At 54.2% G+C, this 21,250-nt stretch overlaps 1 protein-coding gene across 5 annotated transcripts in view; it reads left to right on the top strand.

The window, feature by feature from the left end:
- The first annotated feature begins 3,436 nt into the window (after nt 1-3,436).
- The window catches only part of DLEC1 (DLEC1 cilia and flagella associated protein), a 67,159-nt gene continuing 49,345 nt past the window's right edge, over nt 3,437-21,250 (top strand). For all 5 annotated transcript variants that reach the window (XR_006279501.1, XM_043509734.1, XM_043509733.1 and 2 more), the window contains exons 1-4: nt 3,437-3,573; nt 7,252-7,392; nt 19,233-19,389; nt 19,994-20,104. Coding sequence is in view for 4 of the 5 variants with exons in the window: in XM_043509734.1 (XP_043365669.1) it covers nt 3,499-3,573; nt 7,252-7,392; nt 19,233-19,389; nt 19,994-20,104 (484 nt within the window). In the remaining variant the exon portion in view is untranslated. The remainder of the gene's footprint in view (nt 3,574-7,251; nt 7,393-19,232; nt 19,390-19,993; nt 20,105-21,250) is intronic.

The following is a 21,250-nucleotide window of genomic DNA, read 5'->3' as shown; positions in this document are numbered from 1 at the left end:
CTTTTGGATTGCTTATATGACAGGAGATGATGATTTCAGTCCACTACAACAAAATCTATTATTGCTACTAGCACTTGCTGGTAGTCTCAACAGAAAGGGAAAGAACTGTGTGATCAAGTCAACTGTATTATTTAATTATCGCTAGATGTATTCCCTCCAAGTCAGATATGAGGTTCCTACCTTGTCTGGTTTTATGTTTGTTTTAGGCCTAATTCTAAGAGGTGTTGAGCACTGAGATTCTCATTATTATCAGGATTATCCCATTCATAATGACCATGTAAATTCTTCAGGGCAGTGCTCCAAATGCCCTGGTCCCATTCAACTTAGTAGGGGCTTTCCCAATTACTTTAGTAGGAGCAGGTTAATAAACCAATATTAGAGCTGGCTGAAATGTTTTGAATGAAGTGATTTTTTTTGTTGAAACCCCCCCCCTTTTTTTTTGCAAAACTATCAGCCTTCTCCATTTTTTTTCATTTTTTGCCATTTTAAATCATTTGATCAAAGTGCTTATTAATTTACATAACTATTTTGATAAAAATATTGCAAAAAATGACAAAAGGATCCCTTTTAAGCCCTGCAAAAGAAACAAAAACTTCTTTGAAATTTCACATTTTTTCAGAATTGTTTTGTTGCATTGTTGATCAGTTCCAACGACTTTTATTATTAATAATAATTACATAGTGGGATGGTGTCAGGAAGCCTCATAGTTTCTCCATTATTGAGGGGGAAAAGAGGGGAGAGGGGGTTGAAATGGGATGCTAGCCCAGCTGCAATGCACTAGAGCAGTGGTTCCCAAACTGGGGTTCATGACACGTTACAGGGCGTTCTCAGGGAAAAATTCCCTAATGGCGGACAGAGCTGTCCTTAGGGACTCCGGGCAGCACAGGGCCAGCAGCCTGGAGCCCCTGGACTTCCAAGCGCTAAGCAGATCAAAGCAAGCATATCTATCACACTGAGGAGATTTAAACTTCAAGACTCCTTATAAGAAATGGAAAGGGAGGTGGATATTTTTTGCTCTTTTTAAAATTAAATAGGCAGCTAGTATTGTTTTTAAAATTATTATGAAAAACAGGTTTAAGCTTTGTTTTAATGTGCGTCGTTTACTTGGACTGCTCAAGACCTGAATGCTTGTATAGGAGGAACTGTTTGAGTTGGCTTCTTAAATACCTTCATGCTGTTTCACATCTGATATTCCTTGATGAGACATAGGAGCCTTCCAGGCTTATTCAAAGTGATACAAGCTACCAAAGTGAGATCCTGGAAGACTGTTGCCCTTTTCATAATGTAATAAAAATTCTGTAATGATAAATAATTAATAATAAATAGTGTGTAATACGCATGTCATAAAAACAAATTGTATATTGATGCAGTGAGCTGTAGCTCACGAAAGTTTACGCTCAAATAAATTTGTTCGTCTCTAAGGTGCCACAAGTCCTCCTTTTCTTTTTGCGAATATAGACTAACACGGCTGCTACTCTGAAACCTGAATATTTCCAAGATCACTGCTTTTATAATTTATACTCAGGTAAGGGAGAAAATCCCTGGAAATATTCATTTTTAGGAGGTTTGGGTTCGCCGGACTTGACATTTTAGTGAAACGGGTTCACGGGCTGTTAAAGTTTGGGAACCACGGACCTAGAGTGAACGGAGACAGGAAAATCAAAAAGAAAAGGAGGACTTGTGGCACCTTAGAGACTAACAAATTTATTAGAGCATAAGCTTTCATGAGCTACAGCTCACTTCAACCCCCAAAAGTAGTTATTGCCATCTGCCATATTATTTAAGAGACTATCAGAGACGAGGGGGATGTGTGTGTGCGTGTGCAGGAGGGAGGCTCTTTTTAAATACTCCCTACAGCTAAAGGAACAGGAACAAAGGATATTGTTAAAATAAACCTTACTGAAAGCATTTGAATTGTAATGTATTCATGGTGTTTCCTTATCCTGGAAATATTCATTTTTAGGAGGTTTGGGTTCGCCGGACTTGACATTTTAGTGAAACGGGTTCACGGGCTGTTAAAGTTTGGGAACCACGGACCTAGAGTGAACGGAGACAGGAAAATCAAAAAGAAAAGGAGGACTTGTGGCACCTTAGAGACTAACAAATTTATTAGAGCATAAGCTTTCATGAGCTACAGCTCACTTCAACCCCCAAAAGTAGTTATTGCCATCTGCCATATTATTTAAGAGACTATCAGAGATGAGGGGGATGTGTGTGTGCGTGTGCAGGAGGGAGGCTCTTTTTAAATACTCCCTACAGCTAAAGGAACAGGAACAAAGGATATTGTTAAAATAAACCTTACTGAAAGCATTTGAATTGTAATGTATTCACGGTGTTTCCTTATCTTTAATAAAAGGTTTAAAAGAGTGTGTTTGCCATGGTACTAAACAGGCTGAGGCCTCTATATAACGTTTGGCATTTGTTACACAGCACCATATAATATCGGCCAGGGATAGGAGCAAGTTACCATCTGTGACTCTTTGGGCCCATGTGCTCCCTCTAAATTGATACAATGAAGTGAGCTGTGGCTCACGAAAGCTTACGCTCTAATACATGGTTTCAGAGGAGCAGCCGTGTTAGTCTGTATTCGCAAAAAGAAACGCATCCGACGAAGTGAGCTGTAGCTCACGAAAGCTTATGCTCAAATAAATTTGTTCGTCTCTAAGGTGCCACAAGTCCTCTTTTTCTTTCTCCTGACAGTGTGTATGATAAATCCCATTGTTTCATGTTCTCTGTGTGTGTGTATATCAATCTCCCCTCTGTATTTTCCACCGAATGCATCCGACGAGGTGAGCCGTAGCTCACGAAAGCTTACGCTCTAATAAATTTGTTCGTCTCTAAGGTGCCACACGTCCTCTTTTTCTTTCTCCTGACAGGGTGTATGATAAATCCCATTGTTTCATGTTCTCTGTGTGCGTGTATCAGTCTCTAAGGTGCCCCACGTCCTCCTCTTCCTTTTGCGGGTACAGACTAACACGGCGGCCACTCTGAAACCTGCCATTATGCCAGGGTCAGGAAAATCAAAGGCTACCAGGAGCAGCCAGCGCGGGAAGTGGGGCCTTGTGGGGAGCGAAATCCGGGGTCATAAGCCAAGGGCTAGATCTCCGGGCGCGGGGGGGTCGGGGGGGGCGAGCGAGGGGGCGGGGGGGGGCCGCGCAGAGAGGAGGGGGAGGGTGAACACCGGTAAGCGACGAGCACAGCGCACCCCAGAAGGGGAAGGGGGGGGCGAGAAACACCGTTACCTGCCCACCCCCCAGCTCTGCGCTCCCTGCTGCCCCCGGGGGCGGTCTCCTCCCGCCCCCCCCCCCGTAAGGGGAGCCAGGCCGGGCCAGGCGCTGCCCAGCCCCGCAGGGGAGGGACCCGCGGCTGGCTGGGAGGAGGCGCCGTCGCTAGGGCAGGGCGCTGGTAAACGGAGCAGGCCGCTCCCCTAGCAACGGGCTGCGGCCGGGCCGAGCGGCGGGGCCGGGGCTGCCCTGGCCTGCGGGCCCCGCGTGGGGGATGGCGGCGGGCGGCGCCCCCAGCGGCCCCGAGCCCTCCATGTACAGGCACAGACCCGCCTCCGAGCGGACTCAGGTAACGGCCCCTGAGGCCCCGGCATAGACCGACCCCCCCCCGAGACCGACCCCCAGGCCAGCAGGGCCCCCCCCCGAGACCGATCCTTCCCCCCGAGACCGACCCCCAGGCCAGCAGGGCCCCCCCCCGAGACCGATCCTTCCCCCCGAGACCGACCCCCAGGCCAGCAGGGCCCCCCCCGAGACCGACCCCCAGGCCAGCAGGGCCCCCCCCCCGAGACCGATCCTTCCCCCCGAGACCGACCCCCAGGCCAGCAGGGCCCCCCCCCGAGACCGATCCTTCCCCCCGAGACCGACCCCCAGGCCAGCAGGGCCCCCCCCAGACCGATCCTTCCCCCCGAGACCGACCCCCAGGCCAGCAGCGCCCCCCCGAGACCGATCCTTCCCCCCGAGACCGACCCCCAGGCCAGCAAGGCCCCCCCCGAGACGGATCCTTCCCCCCAATACCGACCCCCAGGCCAGCAGGGCCCCCCTGAGACCGATCCTTCCCCCCGAGACCGACCCCCAGGCCAGCAAGGCCCCCCCCCGAGACGGATCCTTCCCCCCAATACCGACCCCCAGGCCAGCAGGGCCCCCCCCTGAGACCGATCCTTCCCCCCGAGACCGACCCCCAGGCCAGCAGGGCCCCCCCCGAGACCGATCCTTCCCCCCGAGACCGACCCCCAGGCCAGCAGGGCCCCCCCGAGACCGATCCTTCCCCCCGAGACCGACCCCCAGGCCAGCAGGGCCCCCCCCAGACCGATCCTTCCCCCCGAGACCGACCCCCAGGCCAGCAGGGCCCCCCCGAGACCGATCCTTCCCCCCGAGACCGACCCCCAGGCCAGCAAGGCCCCCCCCGAGACGGATCCTTCCCCCCAATACCGACCCCCAGGCCAGCAGGGCCCCCCCTGAGACCGATCCTTCCCCCCGAGACCGACCCCCAGGCCAGCAAGGCCCCCCCCGAGACGGATCCTTCCCCCCAATACCGACCCCCAGGCCAGCAGGGCCCCCCCTGAGACCGATCCTTCCCCCCGAGACCGACCCCCAGGCCAGCAGGGCCCCCCCCGAGACCGATCCTTCCCCCCGAGACCGACCCCCAGGCCAGCAGGGCCCCCCCGAGACCGATCCTTCCCCCCGAGACCGACCCCCAGGCCAGCAGGGCCCCCCCCCGAGACCGATCCTTCCCCCCGAGACCGACCCTCAGGCCAGCAGGGCCCCCCCGAGACCGATCCTTCCCCCCGAGACCGATCCCCAGGCCAGCAGGGCCCCCCCGAGACCGATCCTTCCCCCCGAGACCGACCCCCAGGCCAGCAGGGCCCCCCCCAGACCGATCCTTCCCCCCGAGACCGACCCCCAGGCCAGCAGGGCCCCCCCGAGACCGATCCTTCCCCCCGAGACCGACCCCCAGGCCAGCAAGGCCCCCCCCCGAGACGGATCCTTCCCCCCAATACCGACCCCCAGGCCAGCAGGGCCCCCCCTGAGACCGATCCTTCCCCCCGAGACCGACCCCCAGGCCAGCAAGGCCCCCCCCCGAGACGGATCCTTCCCCCCAATACCGACCCCCAGGCCAGCAGGGCCCCCCCTGAGACCGATCCTTCCCCCCGAGACCGACCCCCAGGCCAGCAGGGCCCCCCCCGAGACCGATCCTTCCCCCCGAGACCGACCCCCAGGCCAGCAGGGCCCCCCCGAGACCGATCCTTCCCCCCGAGACCGACCCCCAGGCCAGCAGGGCCCCCCCGAGACCGACCCTCCCCGAGACCGACCCCCAGGCCAGCAGGGCCCCCCCCGACACCGATCCTTCCCCCCGAGATCGACCCCCAGGCCAGCAGGGCCCCCCCCGAGACCGATCCTTCCCCCCGAGACCGACCCCCAGGCCAGCAGGGCCCCCCCCAGACCGATCCTTCCCCCCGAGACCGACCCCCAGGCCAGCAGGGCCCCCCCGAGACCGATCCTTCCCCCCGAGACCGACCCCCAGGCCAGCAAGGCCCCCCCCCGAGACGGATCCTTCCCCCCAATACCGACCCCCAGGCCAGCAGGGCCCCCCCGAGACCGATCCTTCCCCCCCGAGACCGACCCCCAGGCCAGCAGGGCCCCCCCGAGACCGACCCTCCCCGAGACCGATCCTTCCCCCTGAGACTGACCCCCAGGCCAGCAGGGCCCCCCCCGAGACCGACCCCCAGGCCAGCAGGGCCCCCCCCGAGACCGATCCTTCCCCCCAATACCGACCCCCAGGCCAGCAGGGCCCCCCCGAGACGGATCCTTCCCCCAGAGACCGACCCCCAGGCCAGCAGGGCCCCCCCCGAGACTGACCCCTCCCTCCAAGACCGATCCCCCAGGCCAGCAGGGCCCCCCCGCTGACACAACCCCCTCCCCTCCAAGACAGACACCCAGGCCAGCAGGGCCCTCCCCCCTCTGAGATCAACCCCCCAGGCCAGCAGGACCCTCCCCCCTCAGAGACCAATCCCCCCCCAGAACCTCCTCCCCTCCTGCCCCAACAGAGCCCTCCCCTGCCTTCAGAGATCAACCCCCTACCCTGCCCTCAAAGACCAATGCCCCCGCCCGATCCTTCCCCTCCCCTCAAAAACTGATTCCCCCGGGCCCTTCATACACACAAACCCCCCTCTCTCATCCTCCAATACTTCCCCCCCACAGGGCCTTCCCCCCTCCAGACCAACACTTCCCAGATGCCCCTCTGCCTTAGAGACACCCCCACCACTGCAGGCTCCCTCCACAGAGACACCTCCCGCAACCACACCCCCATGCCACCTGCACCCACAGAGACACCCCTCCACCCAATGGCTGGAAGTTGAAGCTAGACAAATTCAGACTCGAAACATGGTGTAAATTTTTAACAGGGTAATAAAACATTGGAACAATTTACCAGGGGTTAGGGTGGAGTCTCCATCACTGACCATTATAAAATCAAGATGGAATGTTTTTCTAAAATATCTGCTCTTGGGATTTGGCAGCGGGGGGATTTCTATGGCCTGTGATATACAGGAAGTCAAACTAGATGATCACAATGGTCCCTTTTGGGCTAGGGAATCTATGAATCACAAAGAGAGAGAGACACATACACCCCAGCAGCCCATTCACTGTGCGTGGACACCCCACCCCATTCAGAGCTCCTGCAGGGAGCCTCTTTGCCCCACTTGGAGAGACACCCCCCAGCCTGTCCAGAAAGACATCCCTGTACACATACTCCCTCTCAGACACGCCTCTCTTGGACCTTCCTGTGAACCCCCCTTCTGTGCCCCTATAGTATCCACTGCAGACAGGACCCCCCTTTCCACCACCATTTGACACTTCCTCTACCTCCTAAATCCCCTCTCTGGCAGACCCCAATTCCCCCTCCAGATAGTCCTTTCCAGACAAAGCCTTCCAGCCCTAGACAGTCCGCACCTAGCCACCCACCCAGCCATTCTCTGGAGGATCTGAATGGACTTTGCTTTTGCAGCCTATATCTTTATATAACCCAGATTTTTATAAAGCAAATAGATACACAGAGCTTCTATATCCAGAACATTATGTACATAGGTCCCTTTCTTACCAAAGCACTGGTAATCTGAAGCTACTGCTGTGGAACTAAACTGATTTAATCACTGTTGCATGTATGGTTTAATATTCATGCCCCTCACCCTCAATCCTGTCTCTGTTTCTAAAGATTAAAAATTTCTCACCCCAACTTTTTCCCCTTCAGGACATTTCTCATTTGTTGACTAGCGTCTTTAAGAGCACATATACTGCAGATGTTATAGGGATGGACACTGGAACAAATCTTATCAAGTCCCGTGGAGGAGACAATCTCTATCATGAGAAGTTTGTGGAGGAGCTGCAAAAGGTAAAGCAAATAAACAAAAAACAGAGGCAATTTTCAGAGCTGTTCTGAGATTTAGCAAAATGTTTGTCAATGTTAATTCAGACCTCCCAGGATTATTTTTCACAATAGAATCGCAACCACATTTTCATGAGCAGTTTGAATGTTAGTGGCAAATACCCTTCTTAAGACCAATTTTGCTTGTAGAGCCTCTCTCATCTCAATATGTATTAGTCACCTGATGCTCCTAACTGTTGTTCTGGGAGCTTTTTCAGATGTGAAGTAAAAAAAAATTCTCTTTAAAGTTCCTAAAGCACTGTCTGCTTTTACACTACATTCTCCCTGCAGTTTCAAGTGGATATGATAGTCTTCTTACTATCCTTCAATAAATTGTTGAGTAGTGTTGTTGTGTGCTCTTAAGGAGCTGCTGAATGGAGTGAAGTGATCCTTATATAACCATTTCCTACCTCGCTGGTGGGTTGTGATACATAATTCATTAATGTTTGCAAAGCACTTTTGAGACAAAAATGATGAAAAAAGCTATAGAAGTGCAAAGTATTTTTTGTAATCATATTGCTTCAGTAGGTGCTGAGTGAGAATAGGAGACAAATCCACTGTTAAAATGAACAGATATTCTGATTTTGGCAACAGATGTTAATTTTGTATCTCTTTGTACTGTTCACAGAGGACTCGTGCCTCCTCATATTGGAGGGGGCACAAATCTAAAGGGAAAGACACACGACTGCACCATGTGTCTCCCCTGCTCGGTGCCCAAAGCCCAGTGCCCAGTCTGGGACTTCTGCACTCTCCCTGCCCCACCAGCATTACCTGCAGGGGGGACTCTGTTCTTCTCCCGCTGTGCCTACCCCCCTCCCCAGCATGTTCGGCTGCTCTCCCTGGGAGCCGGTCCCAGGCGGGGAGCGGGACGGAGCCATTTCTCACACAACTGAAGCTGGCTACTGAGGGTCACTGTGCAGTGCAGCAGCTGCCTGAGAGATCCTGGCTGGGGAGATGGTGGCACCTGGGCCTGACTGCTGGAGATAGGGGCTGAGTGAGCCGGAAATGTGCCTGGGGGGAGAGGGGATTCTGGCTCACTTGGCCCCTGTCCCTAGCAGCCAGGCCCAGCTGAGGGGCGGCCTGCCACCTTCCCAGCCAGGCTCTCTCAGGCAGCCACTGTGCCACACAGAGCAGTGAACCTGAACGGCTGGCATAAGAAGTGGCTGGTTCCGCCCCTTCTGCTTCCTGCCCAGGCCCGGCAGCCATGGTCAGAGGCCGAGCATGCCAGGGGACAGGAGCAGTGGGAGAACGATAGAGCCCCTCTCCTTCCCCATGCTGGCAGCCCATGCAGAAATCTGGTGTGGCACCTGACCCTGCCTACCGCACAACGCATCACCTATGCACAGACTGCAAGACAGACAAGCATGAATTTCAGATTCTATATTTTTCTCCTGAATTGAGTTTCTTCAGGAGGTACTAGTGAATGCAGTCTGCTTTTTCTTGACAATATCTGAGTAGTGTGTTTGAATGATCTCTCCTCAAACATTGACATCTCGTCGTTTAAAGTAAGATGCTTCCCAAAAGAAGTACTGCATATACTTGTTCATAAGCCGAACATTTTTGGTGAAAAAGTGACACATCAAAGAGAGGGGGTCGGCTTGTAAACGGGTCTACACCAAAATTTGATGATTTTAAACTCTATGAAATCATTGAATTGAATATCTAATACATTGTCGTTTTGTTTACCTGGAGCGTCTGCAGGCACGGAGCCCCTCAGTTCCCTGTGGCTGCGGTTTGCCGTTCCCAGCCAATGGGAGCTGCTTGAAGTGGCGCCACTTCCCGCAGCTCCCATTGGCTGGGAATGGCGAACCACGGCCACTGGGAGCTAAGGGGCTCCATGCCTGCGAACACTCCAGGTAAACAAAACATCCTGACCCTCCAGCGGCTTACCCTGACGGGCTGGGAGCCAAAGTTCGCCAACTCTTGAAATATAGGGTCGGCTTATGAAAGGGTCATACAGTTTTTACCATTTTTACTTATCCCTCTTAGGGGGGGTGTTGGCTTATAAATGAACTGGCTTATGATCGAGTATATACGGTAGTTAGCATTAAGATAACCCATGTTATAAGAAATTTATTTAGATTTTCTTTTAAAGTGGGTGGTGCTCTATCCATCTGAGGAATTGGTACAATATGTGCTGTATATTCAGTACAAATCAGAGCTTTACAAAATCCACTTTCCAGCTTACTATTGGAGAACAGAAAACTTACAAGTTAGAGGTGGGTGAAACTGAGCTATCAATTCAGTTTTAACTGCAGATATTAAGCTTTCAGGTTTTGAACGGTTTTTAAAAGTTGTTTTTAGTCCTAAATCTGAACAGATGTGCAGTCTTTCTGAGTCTGTAGACAGGTAATCTTAAAATCTCTCTTGTTGGAGCAGCTGTGGAATGAAATCAACAAGACTTTGGTCATTTTCATGGCTGATATTCAAAACCACTAGGAAAAAATTGATGATAACTGCTATTTTGTTGAAACTGAAATTTTCTCAGATCCAAGATGGAATTGGGGGATCAGGGAAAAGGGACAGAGAGAGAAGAATAGTCAATAGCCTGCTATTTAGGGCACTCACCTGGGATGTGGGAGACTTGGTTCAAATCCCTGCTCTGAATCAGTGAATTAAAAAGCTTTCTAGTAACTAGGGGAGAGAGAATACTTTAAATTTAATCATATACCTGATATAGTATCTGGAACACAAGCTGGGTCCAAGCATAGCATCTTCCCTCTTTCCAATAAAAGGTTTGAAGGTCACGCTTCTCAGTAGGGTATTTAACACATTTTAGGGTTGCAAGGCCAGCTCATCAGCTAGTATAAACTGATATGATTTGGTGTAAACTGGCATAGTTCCACTGAAGTCAATTGGGTAAAGGGGCTCCTTTCGTCATATCTGCCTCTGGTTATAAAGTTTAGTGATCTGACTGATAGGGATCTGGTAAATGTTTCAAGCCCCACCACAAGTTAAATATTGGAAAATAATGCATTCTATTCTGAGAGTTTATTCTTGTAAAGCAAAAACATTCTAGCAAGTGTGATGGGGCAAGGCCAGATGGCTATGGAAGAGTAGTCTTATTGGGATCTGGGAAGTGGGCGGGTGAACACCGTCCACCGCTAAAGGATCCCCCCCAGCCTAAAAGGGGGATCCACAGGACCTAGATACCAAAAAATTCCGGGGGACAACTAATGAAATAACAGGGACAGGAGTGTGGTCAAAGGGTCAAACGAAGTGAACCGGACGGGGACACTGAGCAGAGAAACCCGGACAGCGCCCACTGCTGCTCAAAGGCGTCAAGGGAGTCAGAGGACGCTGCCTAGAGGAACTCTGCCCGGATACATGAACGGACTGAGGATCGGAAATAGGCCCCACAGTCACAGGAGACTCCATTGGCCAACCTCCTCACTCTTGTTTTATAGATGGCCATTTTAGCTAGGGCCAGAAGGAGGCTGACCAGGAGATCCCATGACTTTGTGGGGCTACGGATAGGGAGTGCATAGATAAGAAGGTGAGGGGAAAAGTGCAACCAAAAGCATAATAAAATATTGGTGAGGAGCCGGAATAGGGGCTGCAGCCTGGCACATTCCAGGTATATATGTGCCAGGGTTTCCCTCACGCCGCAAAAGGGGCAGATGTCTGGGATTGAGGTGAACCGCGCCAAGTACACACCTGTGCTCACTGCTCCGTGAAGGAGCCGCCAACTGACATCCCCGGCGGGTCTCGGGACTAAGGTGGAATATAGGCTGGCCCACCGGGGCTCCTCACCCTCCAAAGATGGCAGGAGGTCCCGCCATTTTGTATCGGGGCGGGACGTGAGGGTGAGGGCATGAAGGGTGTGGAGCACGAGCGTATATAGATGTTTTCTTGGCGTGGTTTGAAAGCAGACCGGCTGCACCTCATGCAGCTGGTTACAGTGAAGGGGCGAGGGGGTCGTTGGGTCCACGGGGCAGGGGTCCAATTAAAAGGTCCAGCGGGCCTGGGGTAGGGGATGGGCAGGGAGTGCCCTCGTGCAGGACCCGGTCGAGATAAACCCGAGCAGCGGGCGGCAAAGCGGCCTTCACTTCCTGAAGTATGCGCCGGGGAGTACAAGGTCTGGAGAGCCCCATGCGCTGAGCGAGCGTCAGGGGATCCATCCAGTCTCCCCGGTCATAGTCTAGGAGGTCTCCGACTCTTGTGACTTCTGCCAGGACCAATCTCTGGCGCACCGAGCGGGACTCCGCCACCTGCACACGGAACTGGGGGTTGTGTAGCAGGGCGTCCGCGAGGAGATCTGCCCCCTCGGTGGCCGCCATGGACCTGGTCATTGAAAACAGTTTCCAGGTCCGGAGGAGGTCCTGGTAGAAGACCGGCAGCCTGGAGAGGTCTCGCAGAAGACCTCTCGGATGGAGATAAAGGAGCTGCCGGTCGTATCGGAGCCCTCGGAAGCGGCGCAGGAAGGCGTGCGCCAGTATGCTCCACGCTGGACTACCTGCACCATAAAGGAGCCTCTGCAGGGCCTGGAGGCGGAAGACATGGACCTGAGTAAGCAGACATTTCAGGCCCTGCCCTCCCTCCTTCAGGGGTAGATGGAGAACCCCTGCAGGAACCCAGTGCAGTCCTGATCGAAAGAACTCCAGAATCGATGTCCGGAGGTTGGCCAGGAAACCCGGGGCTGGGACCAGGGTGTTGAGCCAGTACCAGAGCATAGACAGGACTAGTTGATTAAGCACCAGCGCTCTCCCTCAAAGGGAGAGGCACCGGAGTAGCCCTGTCCATTTCTGGAGCCGCTCTGTCACCCCATCCTCTAAATTCTGCCAGTTCTCCGGCGGAGAGGGATGCGTGGCAGAAAGGTAAATGCCAAGATAGAGCAGCGGACCCGTGCTCCACCGGATGGCCTGAAGCGCGGATGGGAGGGAGCTTGCCTGCCACCAGTCCCCTACCACCAAGCCAGAGCTCTTGACCCAGTTGACCCGCGTGGAGGAGGCTGCTGAATAGATGGCCTGGCAAGCCTCCACCCGCTCCAAGTTGCCCGGGTCCTGGACCACGAGGAGCACGTCATAAGTGTATGCTGACAGGACCAGCCGCAGCTCTGGCTCCAGCAGCACCAACCCTGTCAACCTCCTTCGGAGGAGACAGAAGAAGGGCTCGATCGCCGGAGCGTACAGCTGGCCCGAGAGGGGGCACTCCTGCCGTACTCCTCGCCTGAAGCTGACCGGTTCGGTCAGGTTCCAGTTGAGCCGGACCAAACACTCTGCAGAGGCGTACAGCACCCGGAGAAAACCCACAAACTGGTGTCCAAAGCCAAACTCTTGCAGAGTACTCAGGAGATACCCGTGATCCACCCTGACGAACGCCTTCTCCTGATCTAAGGACAGGAGGGTGAATGACAGACCATCTCTACACCCAAGTTCCAAAAGGTCCCGGACTAGATATAGGTTGTCGAAGATGCTGCGGCCCGGGACGGTGTAGGTCTGGTCTGGATGGACCACGTCTGCCAGCACGGACCCTAGCCGCAGCGAGATTGCTTTTGCCACGACTTTGTAGTCCGTGCTGAGGAGCGAGACGGGACGCCAATTTCGTAAATCGTGGAGGTTCCCCTTCTTCGGCAATAAGGCGAGCACGGCTCGCCTGCACTAAAGAGGGAGGACCCCGCTCTGCAAAGACTCAGCCCAGACGGTGACTAGGTCTGGGCCAAGGACGTCCCAGAACACACGGTAGAACTCCACGGTCAGCCCATCCATGCCCGGAGATTTATTGGCGGACATGCGACGGAGGGCTTCCGAGAACTCGGCCAGGGTGAGAGGTAGCTCTAGCCAGTCTCGGTCGCCCGTGCTGACCGTAGGGAGCTCCTCCCAGAGCACTCTGCAAGCGTTAGGATCAGTCGGATCCGGGGAGAAAAGGCTTGAGTAGAAGGCTCTCGCCCTCCTGCACATCTCCACCGGATCCGTGAGGGGGGTGCCATCTTCTGCCAGAAGGCAGATGACATGTTTCTTGGCCCCCCTCTTTTTCTCCAGGGCATAGAAGAAGCGGGAGCCGTGATCCATCTCCCGAAGGAGACAGATGCGGGATTGAACAAAGGCACCCTGGAGGGCCCGGAGTTCCTCCCGCTTCTCCCGGCACGCTCTGCAGAGGGGCAGATCCTCGGGGCTGGCGGCCAGACGCCTCTCCAGCTCTAAGACCTCCCGTTCCAACTGCTCTATCTCCGCATCCCTCCATCGGCTGGCGCCCTGGGTGTAGTCACGGCAGAAGAGCCGGGCGCGCACCTTCCCTAGGTCCCACCACTGCCGCACCGAGGGAAAGGCACGCTGCTGCCCTCACCAGGCCAACCAGAACTCCGGAAAGGACGCCACGAAGCCTGCATCCTCCAGCAAGCTGTTGTTGAAATGCCAATAGGCCGGCCCCGGCCTCTCTGTGCAGAGGGAGGCTGTCACAGTGGCTAAATGATGGTCAGAAAATGGGGCCGGCTGGATGCTGGAGGAGTGGGCTCGTGAAAGATGGAAGTGTAATAAATAAATGCAGTCCAACCGGGAGTGGCTCAACGGAGGGTCCTCCACCCGGACAAAGGTGAACGTGGAAGTGTCATCCGGGCGGTGGTTGCGCCAGACGTCCACCAGGGTGTGGTGTTCGACTATCTCCTGGAGGACGGCGGCGGCGGCCGGGCTCTGCTCGGTCCCCAAGCGGTCCCACTCCTCGAAGGTGATGTTAAAGTCCCCTCCCAGGACCACGCACTCATGAGGATCCAAGGTGCCGAGGAAGGCGGACGCCTCCTGATAGAATTGCAGCCGCTCGGGGCTCGCTGCCGGGGCATAGATGTTAACGAGGTTGACTACGAGCCCCTCTATGCGGACCCAGAGGTGCAGCAGGCGGCCCGGCACAGCCTCGGCGACCCCCAGCACCTCGGGCCGTAGGTCAGGGGAGAACAGGGTCGCCACTCCAGCCGTAAGAACTGTGAGATGGCTAAAGTAGACCCTGTCCCCCTAATCCAGTCGCCAGCTGTCTTCGGCAGTCGGATCCATATGAGTCTCCTGCAGGAAAACCACAGAAGGAAGGAGAGCACCTGGGACCTGCAGAGACCCATCCTACAGCCACGGGTGTTCAATGTTGCGATGGTAAGAGGTGCCATGAGGAGGGCTGGGGGGGATCCTTGCCAGCAGGGACGCTCGCGGCTCCCGACGGGCCGTGCAGCAGTCCGTGACCTATCCCGTTGGTGAGTAAGGAGTCACGGAAGAGGCGGGCCCACTGGTAGGCCACGGCACCCTGCCTTCCGGTCCTTTTACCCTCCCCTATGAGGGCCCTTGCGTCTCAGAGGATTTGATAAAAGTCCCCCCATCGCTGGAGAGCAAGCTGTACTTTGTTACAGGAGCCACAGACATCTTCTAAAAACTCCCGCAACTCCTCTCGCAGCGCATGGGGGGCTGGGGTTACAGTCTCCTGGTTACTCCCCGAAGGGGCCCTTGGTACAGCCCCATGGCCCACCGAGGGGGGCAGACAGGGTGCGGACTCCCGACGGGGCTCCTGATGGGTTGGCCCGAACGCTGGGGCGATAGAGGGCGGCGGAGGGAGGATAGCAGCCCCTGGTGGTTCGGAATGGGTAAACCCAAAGGCTGCTCCCTGGGGGTCATCGATTGGAAAAGGGAAGGAGACAGCCCCAGGGGTGGCAATAATATCTCGGGAGGTGGACGGGATAGGGACAGGGGCAGGGGCAAGGTTAGAGGTGAGATTCTGGGAGGAGAGAGGGCTCAGTGATGCTGGGCGCAGGCTCTATGGTGGATTTGGGAGCCACGGCATCAGGAGGTGGACTGTCTCCTGTAGGGCCCTCTCTCGGGAAGGAGGTCGAATGCTCCTCACCAACGAGGGGTGCCCCTGGTGGCTCAGGTCCCGGCCGCGTGGCATTGGCCATCGCCTCAACAGGCTCGGCGGCCCTCAGCGGGGTGCCATCTGCAGCCGGGTTGATGGAGGAGTCCAGGGGCTCCTCGGAGGTGGGAGCGGAAGCAACGGTTAGGGGAAGGGAGCATGGGGAAACGGGGGCTGGAGTGAAGTCGCCTAGATTGAGGCCTGCTGGCATAGGGTCGTCCTCCCCCTGGGTGACCGGGGTCAGACCCAAGGCCTCGATCTCCTCATATATGGACGGGAGATCAGTTTCCGCCACCCCGGGATTCTCCCCGCTGGCACCTGACGCGACGGTCACCTTGGGGCACGCTGAGGTTTCAGATGGTGCCAGGGCAGGGGGGGCTCCCTCGGGGGCCTCGGAAGGGAGGGACTCCCGTGGAGGGGAGATACTGCCTTCCAGTGCTGCCACGTCTTCCCCAGCCAGCACCGGTGGATGGAACACACCTGTGGGTAAAGCGGAAGGCTCGGCATTGGTGCCCCCCTTCCTGGTCTTCCGGGGGGCCTCTGCATCAGATGGAAGGAAAGGAGCTCGAGCCTTCTGCTTGCCCCGCTTCCCCTGGACTAGGGCCCAGCCCTCCATGGCATCATCCGGGGGCTGGCTAGCAGGGGTTGTGTCAGGGGGCAGAGGCGATGGCTCAGGGACTCGAGGGGATAACGGTGGGGCAGCACAGGGAGGGAAGATTCCCCTTGGGGCGGGCCTTCTCCCATGCCCGGCGGTGTCCCTGCCACACCCTCCTCCACAGGCGCCGCCAGATTGCAAGTGGTGGCGACGGGGCTCTCCCGCTCGTCTGGGCATAGTTGGGCCCGAGCGGGAGCAATGGTGCACTGAGAAGGAGGAGGGGTGGTTTTGGGCGCCGGGGAGCCAGGGGCACTGGCGATGACGGGGCCGGTGCCCTGCCAGGGCTCGGGGGTCCCGGATGCCCCTCCTTGCCGGGCCAAGGGGCAGTCCCTCCGGACGTGCCCCATTGCCCATCAGCGGTAGCACCGGGCCTCCCCCGTGGAGTAATGCACTCGGTAATGGGCCCCCTGGTAGGGGACTAGGAAGGACCCCTCCAGCGCCTCTCGGTCACATGCCGCCGGCGGCAGTTGAAGCTGCACTTGCCGGCGGAACGAGAGGACGTGATGGAGGGCGGGGTCTTTGCAGCCCAATGGGAGAGGGCTGATGACAGAGATGGGTTTCCCCAGAGTAGAGAGGGCGGGTAACAGGGCGGCATTGGGAAGAAAGGGAGGGACGGAGGTCAGGACCAGGCAGACGCCCAGGTCCTCTAGCGGCTCTAAGGGGACGAACTCGCCCCCTACTGCCAGGCCCTTCTCCACCGCCTCTTGGGCGGCGGCTTCTGATGTTAAGAAGAAGTCGACCTTGCCATACATTTTGGAGGCCGCCACAATGGCCTTGGGCCCCACTAGCCTTGCCAACACCTGCACATAGGTCTCCACGTGGGGCGAGGCGGGCACCAGGAGGCAACGGACACCGTGCTTCCTGGTCATGGTGGGAAAGGGGCCCCAGCCGCTATAGATGGTAGTGGAGGCGGTGGGCGGGAGAGATGACGTAGCGGCAGGTGGGGGGGCTGCTGCCACCTGGGCGTACGCCCTGGGGGCAGGGGAGGGACACCCGCAGAGCTGGTGGAGGAAACAGCAGGGAGGGACGCCCCAGCTGGCGGTGGGGCCAAGGCATTGGGGGCATCCCCTGTCATGGAGGGCCTGGTCTTTTTAGCGGGGCCCTTCCCCTTCTTCTTACTCTGGCCCTTCCCGCTGGCTGGGAGGGCTCCCCCCGAATATGAGGGGGTGAGAGACGGGGAAGCAGTGGAGGTCCCGTTGTCCTGGACCTGGAGTGTCCATTGCTGCTGGTTCCCCAGCGGGGGAGATGGCAGATTGTTCAGCAGCGGAGATAGAGGCTTGTGGGAGTGACGGGGGGCAGGCAGGGGAGGGGTAGCTGGGGGGGTCTCACCTGTCTCATCCCCCAGCATCGTGAGCAGGGAGGGAAGGGGAGATACCAGAAGAAGGAGGGGAAAGGGGAAGCAGGTCGACCACTCTTCCCCGCTAGGCTGCAGGCAGGGGAGGAGGGCGCCAAAAGGGGTGCAATCAGGGGTTAGGGGTCAGTCGCCGACACAGGGTGGAATTCCAGCTCCTCTTGGTGCACTAGGGGAGGGGGGAATACAACAACGTTGGGGGTGCACTGAAAAGGGTTGAAACTAAAATGGGGAGTTGCACAAGCGCATGGGAGGGGGCATGTGCACACTTAGCAAGGGGCTAAGCAGGCTGGAGGTAGGGCAGGGAAACCTAGGGGCTAGCTTCAGAGGCTGGGGCAGGGCAAACAAACAGAGGCTGCAGGAGGAAATGGGTGGGGCAGGCAAACAAACTGAAAGTAGTAAGCAGGGGCTGGGGCATATGGGGGGCAAAAGCTGCAAAGGGCAAATGGGGCAGGTTGCAAGGGCAAAGCTGTGGGGTGGGCAGTCTGGGGGGGGCACGTGTACCCACGTGCGCTTGCACAATGTCTGTTTAGGCTGGCTGCTGCTTCTGGCCCAAAGGGTGGAAATAGGGCGTGGCAAGCCAAGCAAGCAGCTGAGTCCAGAGGCAGGAGCTGAGGCAGATGGTATACAACCAGTGGGGGTGGTGGAGGGGGCAGCGGTGGTGGTAGTAGTGGTGGCGGTTGGGGGGGGACACAGATGGATCGGGGGGCAGCTCCACGCCACACCCCCTGTGTCCCTACAAACACAGTCAGGACCCCCACTACAAGAGCACATTTTGAAAGTTACTCAGTCTTAAGGCCCCCTCCATGGTGGTCTGCAAAGTTTCTAGGTGCTCCCCCACTGGTAGATGGTCCTCTTTTTCTCCTCCTCGGGCTTCAGCAGCTCCAGGCAGCAGACTCAACAGCAGCTCCAGGAACTCCAGGTGGTGGTCCTGGCAGGCAGAAAGGACCCCTCTCAGGTGGTGGTGGTGGTGGTGTCCACAACAGCAGTGGCTGGGGTCCCTCACTCCTCTCTGGGGAGTGGGCTAGCACCCCCCCCCGGGGCTGCAGTTGGAGCAGTAGCAGCACCCGAGAGTGGGGGGTCCAGCAGAGAACGAGGGGGGGGGGTGTCTGGCCCAACCAGGGAAGCAGCTGAAGTAGCAAGGAGAGCTTAGGGCCTAGCAGCAGGAGTAGCAGCTTCCTACCTCCCTCCAGGCTAAACAAATCCCTGGTACCAGGATAAGTGAAATGGCAGCTGCTCCAGGTCAATTAAGACATCTGGGGCCAATTAAGAACTTTCCAGAAGGCAGGGAGAAGGCTAGGTTGATTGGGACACCTGAAGCCAATTAGGGGCTGGCTGAAACTAGTTAAAAGCCTCCCAGTTAGTCAGGTGGGTGGGCATGTCAGGAGCTGTGGGAAGAAGTTGCGCGATTGGAGAGGCTGAGTAGTACACATCATATCGGACACAAGGAAGGAGGCCCTGAGGTAAGGGTGAAGTGGAGCTTGAGGAAGTGAGGGCTGCTGTAGGGGAAGTAGCCCAGGGAATTGTACATGTCATGTTTCTAAAAGGTCTGCTACCATAGCTGATACTATTAGGGTCCCTGGGCTGGAGCCCGGAGTAGAGGGTGGGCCTGGGCTCCCTCCCTGCCCCCACCTTTGCCCCCTGATTAATCCCTGAGATTGGGAGACAACAGAGACTGTGTAAGGAAGGATAACTTCTCCTCACCTCCCTCGCTGGCTTATGATGAAAATGGCTCAGTAGACTGTGACCCTTGTCTCTAGAAAAAGAAGGGTTACGTGGAGGGTCACAATGAGCCTCTGAGGCTAGCAAAATGCGCCAGGAAACGCGGGACCCACGGAGGCAAGGACAGAGCTTTGTCACACAAGCCTTCAAAAAGAAACAGAAAACATTTATTTTTCTATTACATGTACTGAAATGATTAATAACTTGTGATAGCTAAAAATATATTTATTTATTTACATTCACCAATCTACTTGCCAGATTCATACTGAATATAACCATCGACTGACAGAAGTTGACATAGTAGAAAAGCACATCATTCAGGCAAGAGCTCAAGCAGCAGCAGCAGATGAAAGGGCTCTGAACATGTTGAGGGTAGATGTTGGGGAGGACTTCAACAACATTGGATTGCCACCAGGTGAGGTTTCTGGGAAGGTTACCTATCCCAGTACACATTTATGGGATCTGGAGCCAAATTCAATGCTTATTTAAGTCAATGGAAAGACTCCAGTTGACTTCAGTGAACTTTTGATCATGGCCTTTATGAATGCCAGGGTTTAATACCACTTATACTAAAAGAGCCGCTCTGAGAAACTGTAAGGAGAGAATCAAAAAGAAAAAAATTAATCTTACATAATAAGAAACTTAATTGGGCAGGTCATTTTTAATGCCTGAAACCTGCCATTAATGGTTCTATACCTTAACTTTGTTGCAAGCATATATAAACAGCTGTACAAAAATCATTAATACAAATGTCTTCACAATTGCCCTGTTGATAAGTGTTATTACAGGCAGGGAAACTGACACAGAGATTAAGTGATTGGTCCAAGGCTCCAGAGCCATGAATCAGAACTGAATTTAGAATTCTGGAGTTCTTTGATTCAAGTTCTATGCTCAGTTTACAAACCATATTTCTCTCCAAAATACTTCATTGTAGTGATGTGAAGGAGAAACAACAGAAATGTGGACTGACCATTGTTAGTGTATCTTAAAATACCAATCTTTTTTTTTAAATATTGTAGTGAAGTCCTCCTTCCGATGGTGTGTGGATAATGACCTTCTCAAAAAACATAATTTAATCTGTCCTGAAGATTACATCACTGATAGAATACCCATTACCAAAGCACCTAAAGGTAACTTTTAAAGTAGAGACTAATACGGATTTCTGATAATGCTCTCTGGGACATGAAGAATTAGACATGGATAGCCTGCACATAATGCTCTGTACTTCTGCCTAATGAGCAGAAACACGAAGGGCTTTACCACATGAACACTTAGTTCGTGGCAAGCTGGGGTATAAATCAACTGTGCTGTAACCTAGTGTGCACTAAGTGTCTATGTAGACCATGTTGCTGAGCCCTAACAGTTCTCTAGTGCACTTTAATGTACCCTGCTTTGAAATGGGAATAGGTTAAAGAGGATGATAGACTGTTTAGTCTATGGCAACCGGCTCCACACAGAAATTTTGTGTGCTGCAGGCTAGTGTGAGGTAGATTTGCCCCCAGCTTGTTGTGAACTAAGTGTTTATATAGACAAGCCCTAATATTTAAAGTACTAAGAATTAGCTTAAAGGACACAGTCAAGATATTACATTTGTAATATATTACAGAAATTTTCCTTTCTGTGTAACTAATAAATTACTAAAACCACAATTTGTTTTAAATATCAAATTTACTTTTCATTACCAATGCTGTTTAGTTTTTTCAGATCACTCACTTTAGACAACGAATCTGTGGTGGTCAGTTTCACCTTTTGATTCTTCTGCACTAGCAAATACAGCAGTATTTATGTGATAAACAGAGCAGAGAAATAATTAAATTATTTAAACGAAAACAATTTTTATTTTAAAAATTTGTTGTGATTAATCTCTGTGCCTTTATTTTAGAGCTGATCAAAAATTTTCTAACAATGTTTTTCCATCTAAAATGCTGATTTGATTAAATTGAAATGTGTTATGGGAATATATTAATTTTTGTCTGAAATTTTTATGGGAAAGAATTAAAACGTTTTTGATAATGTCAAAAATTTAGTTTTTACTTTATCAAAACTTTTTTTCAATAAGGTGAAATGTTCCACTTTGATTTTATCATTTTCTCTCTCTCTCTCTCTCACACACACACACACACACACACACACATATACATAAACAAAACATTTCAATATGGTCAAAATGAAATATTTCAGAACATTTCATTTTGCAAAAAAATCCGTGGTTTCTACTTTTTGTCCAAATTAGGGATGATATGAAATTTCAAATCTTGGAAATTTTTCAGTGTGAG

This window comes from Dermochelys coriacea, chromosome 2, assembly GCF_009764565.3.
Source record: "Dermochelys coriacea isolate rDerCor1 chromosome 2, rDerCor1.pri.v4, whole genome shotgun sequence".
In the NCBI taxonomy this organism is placed as follows: domain Eukaryota; kingdom Metazoa; phylum Chordata; order Testudines; family Dermochelyidae; genus Dermochelys; species Dermochelys coriacea.
This window is presented reverse-complemented; position numbering and strand designations above follow the sequence as displayed.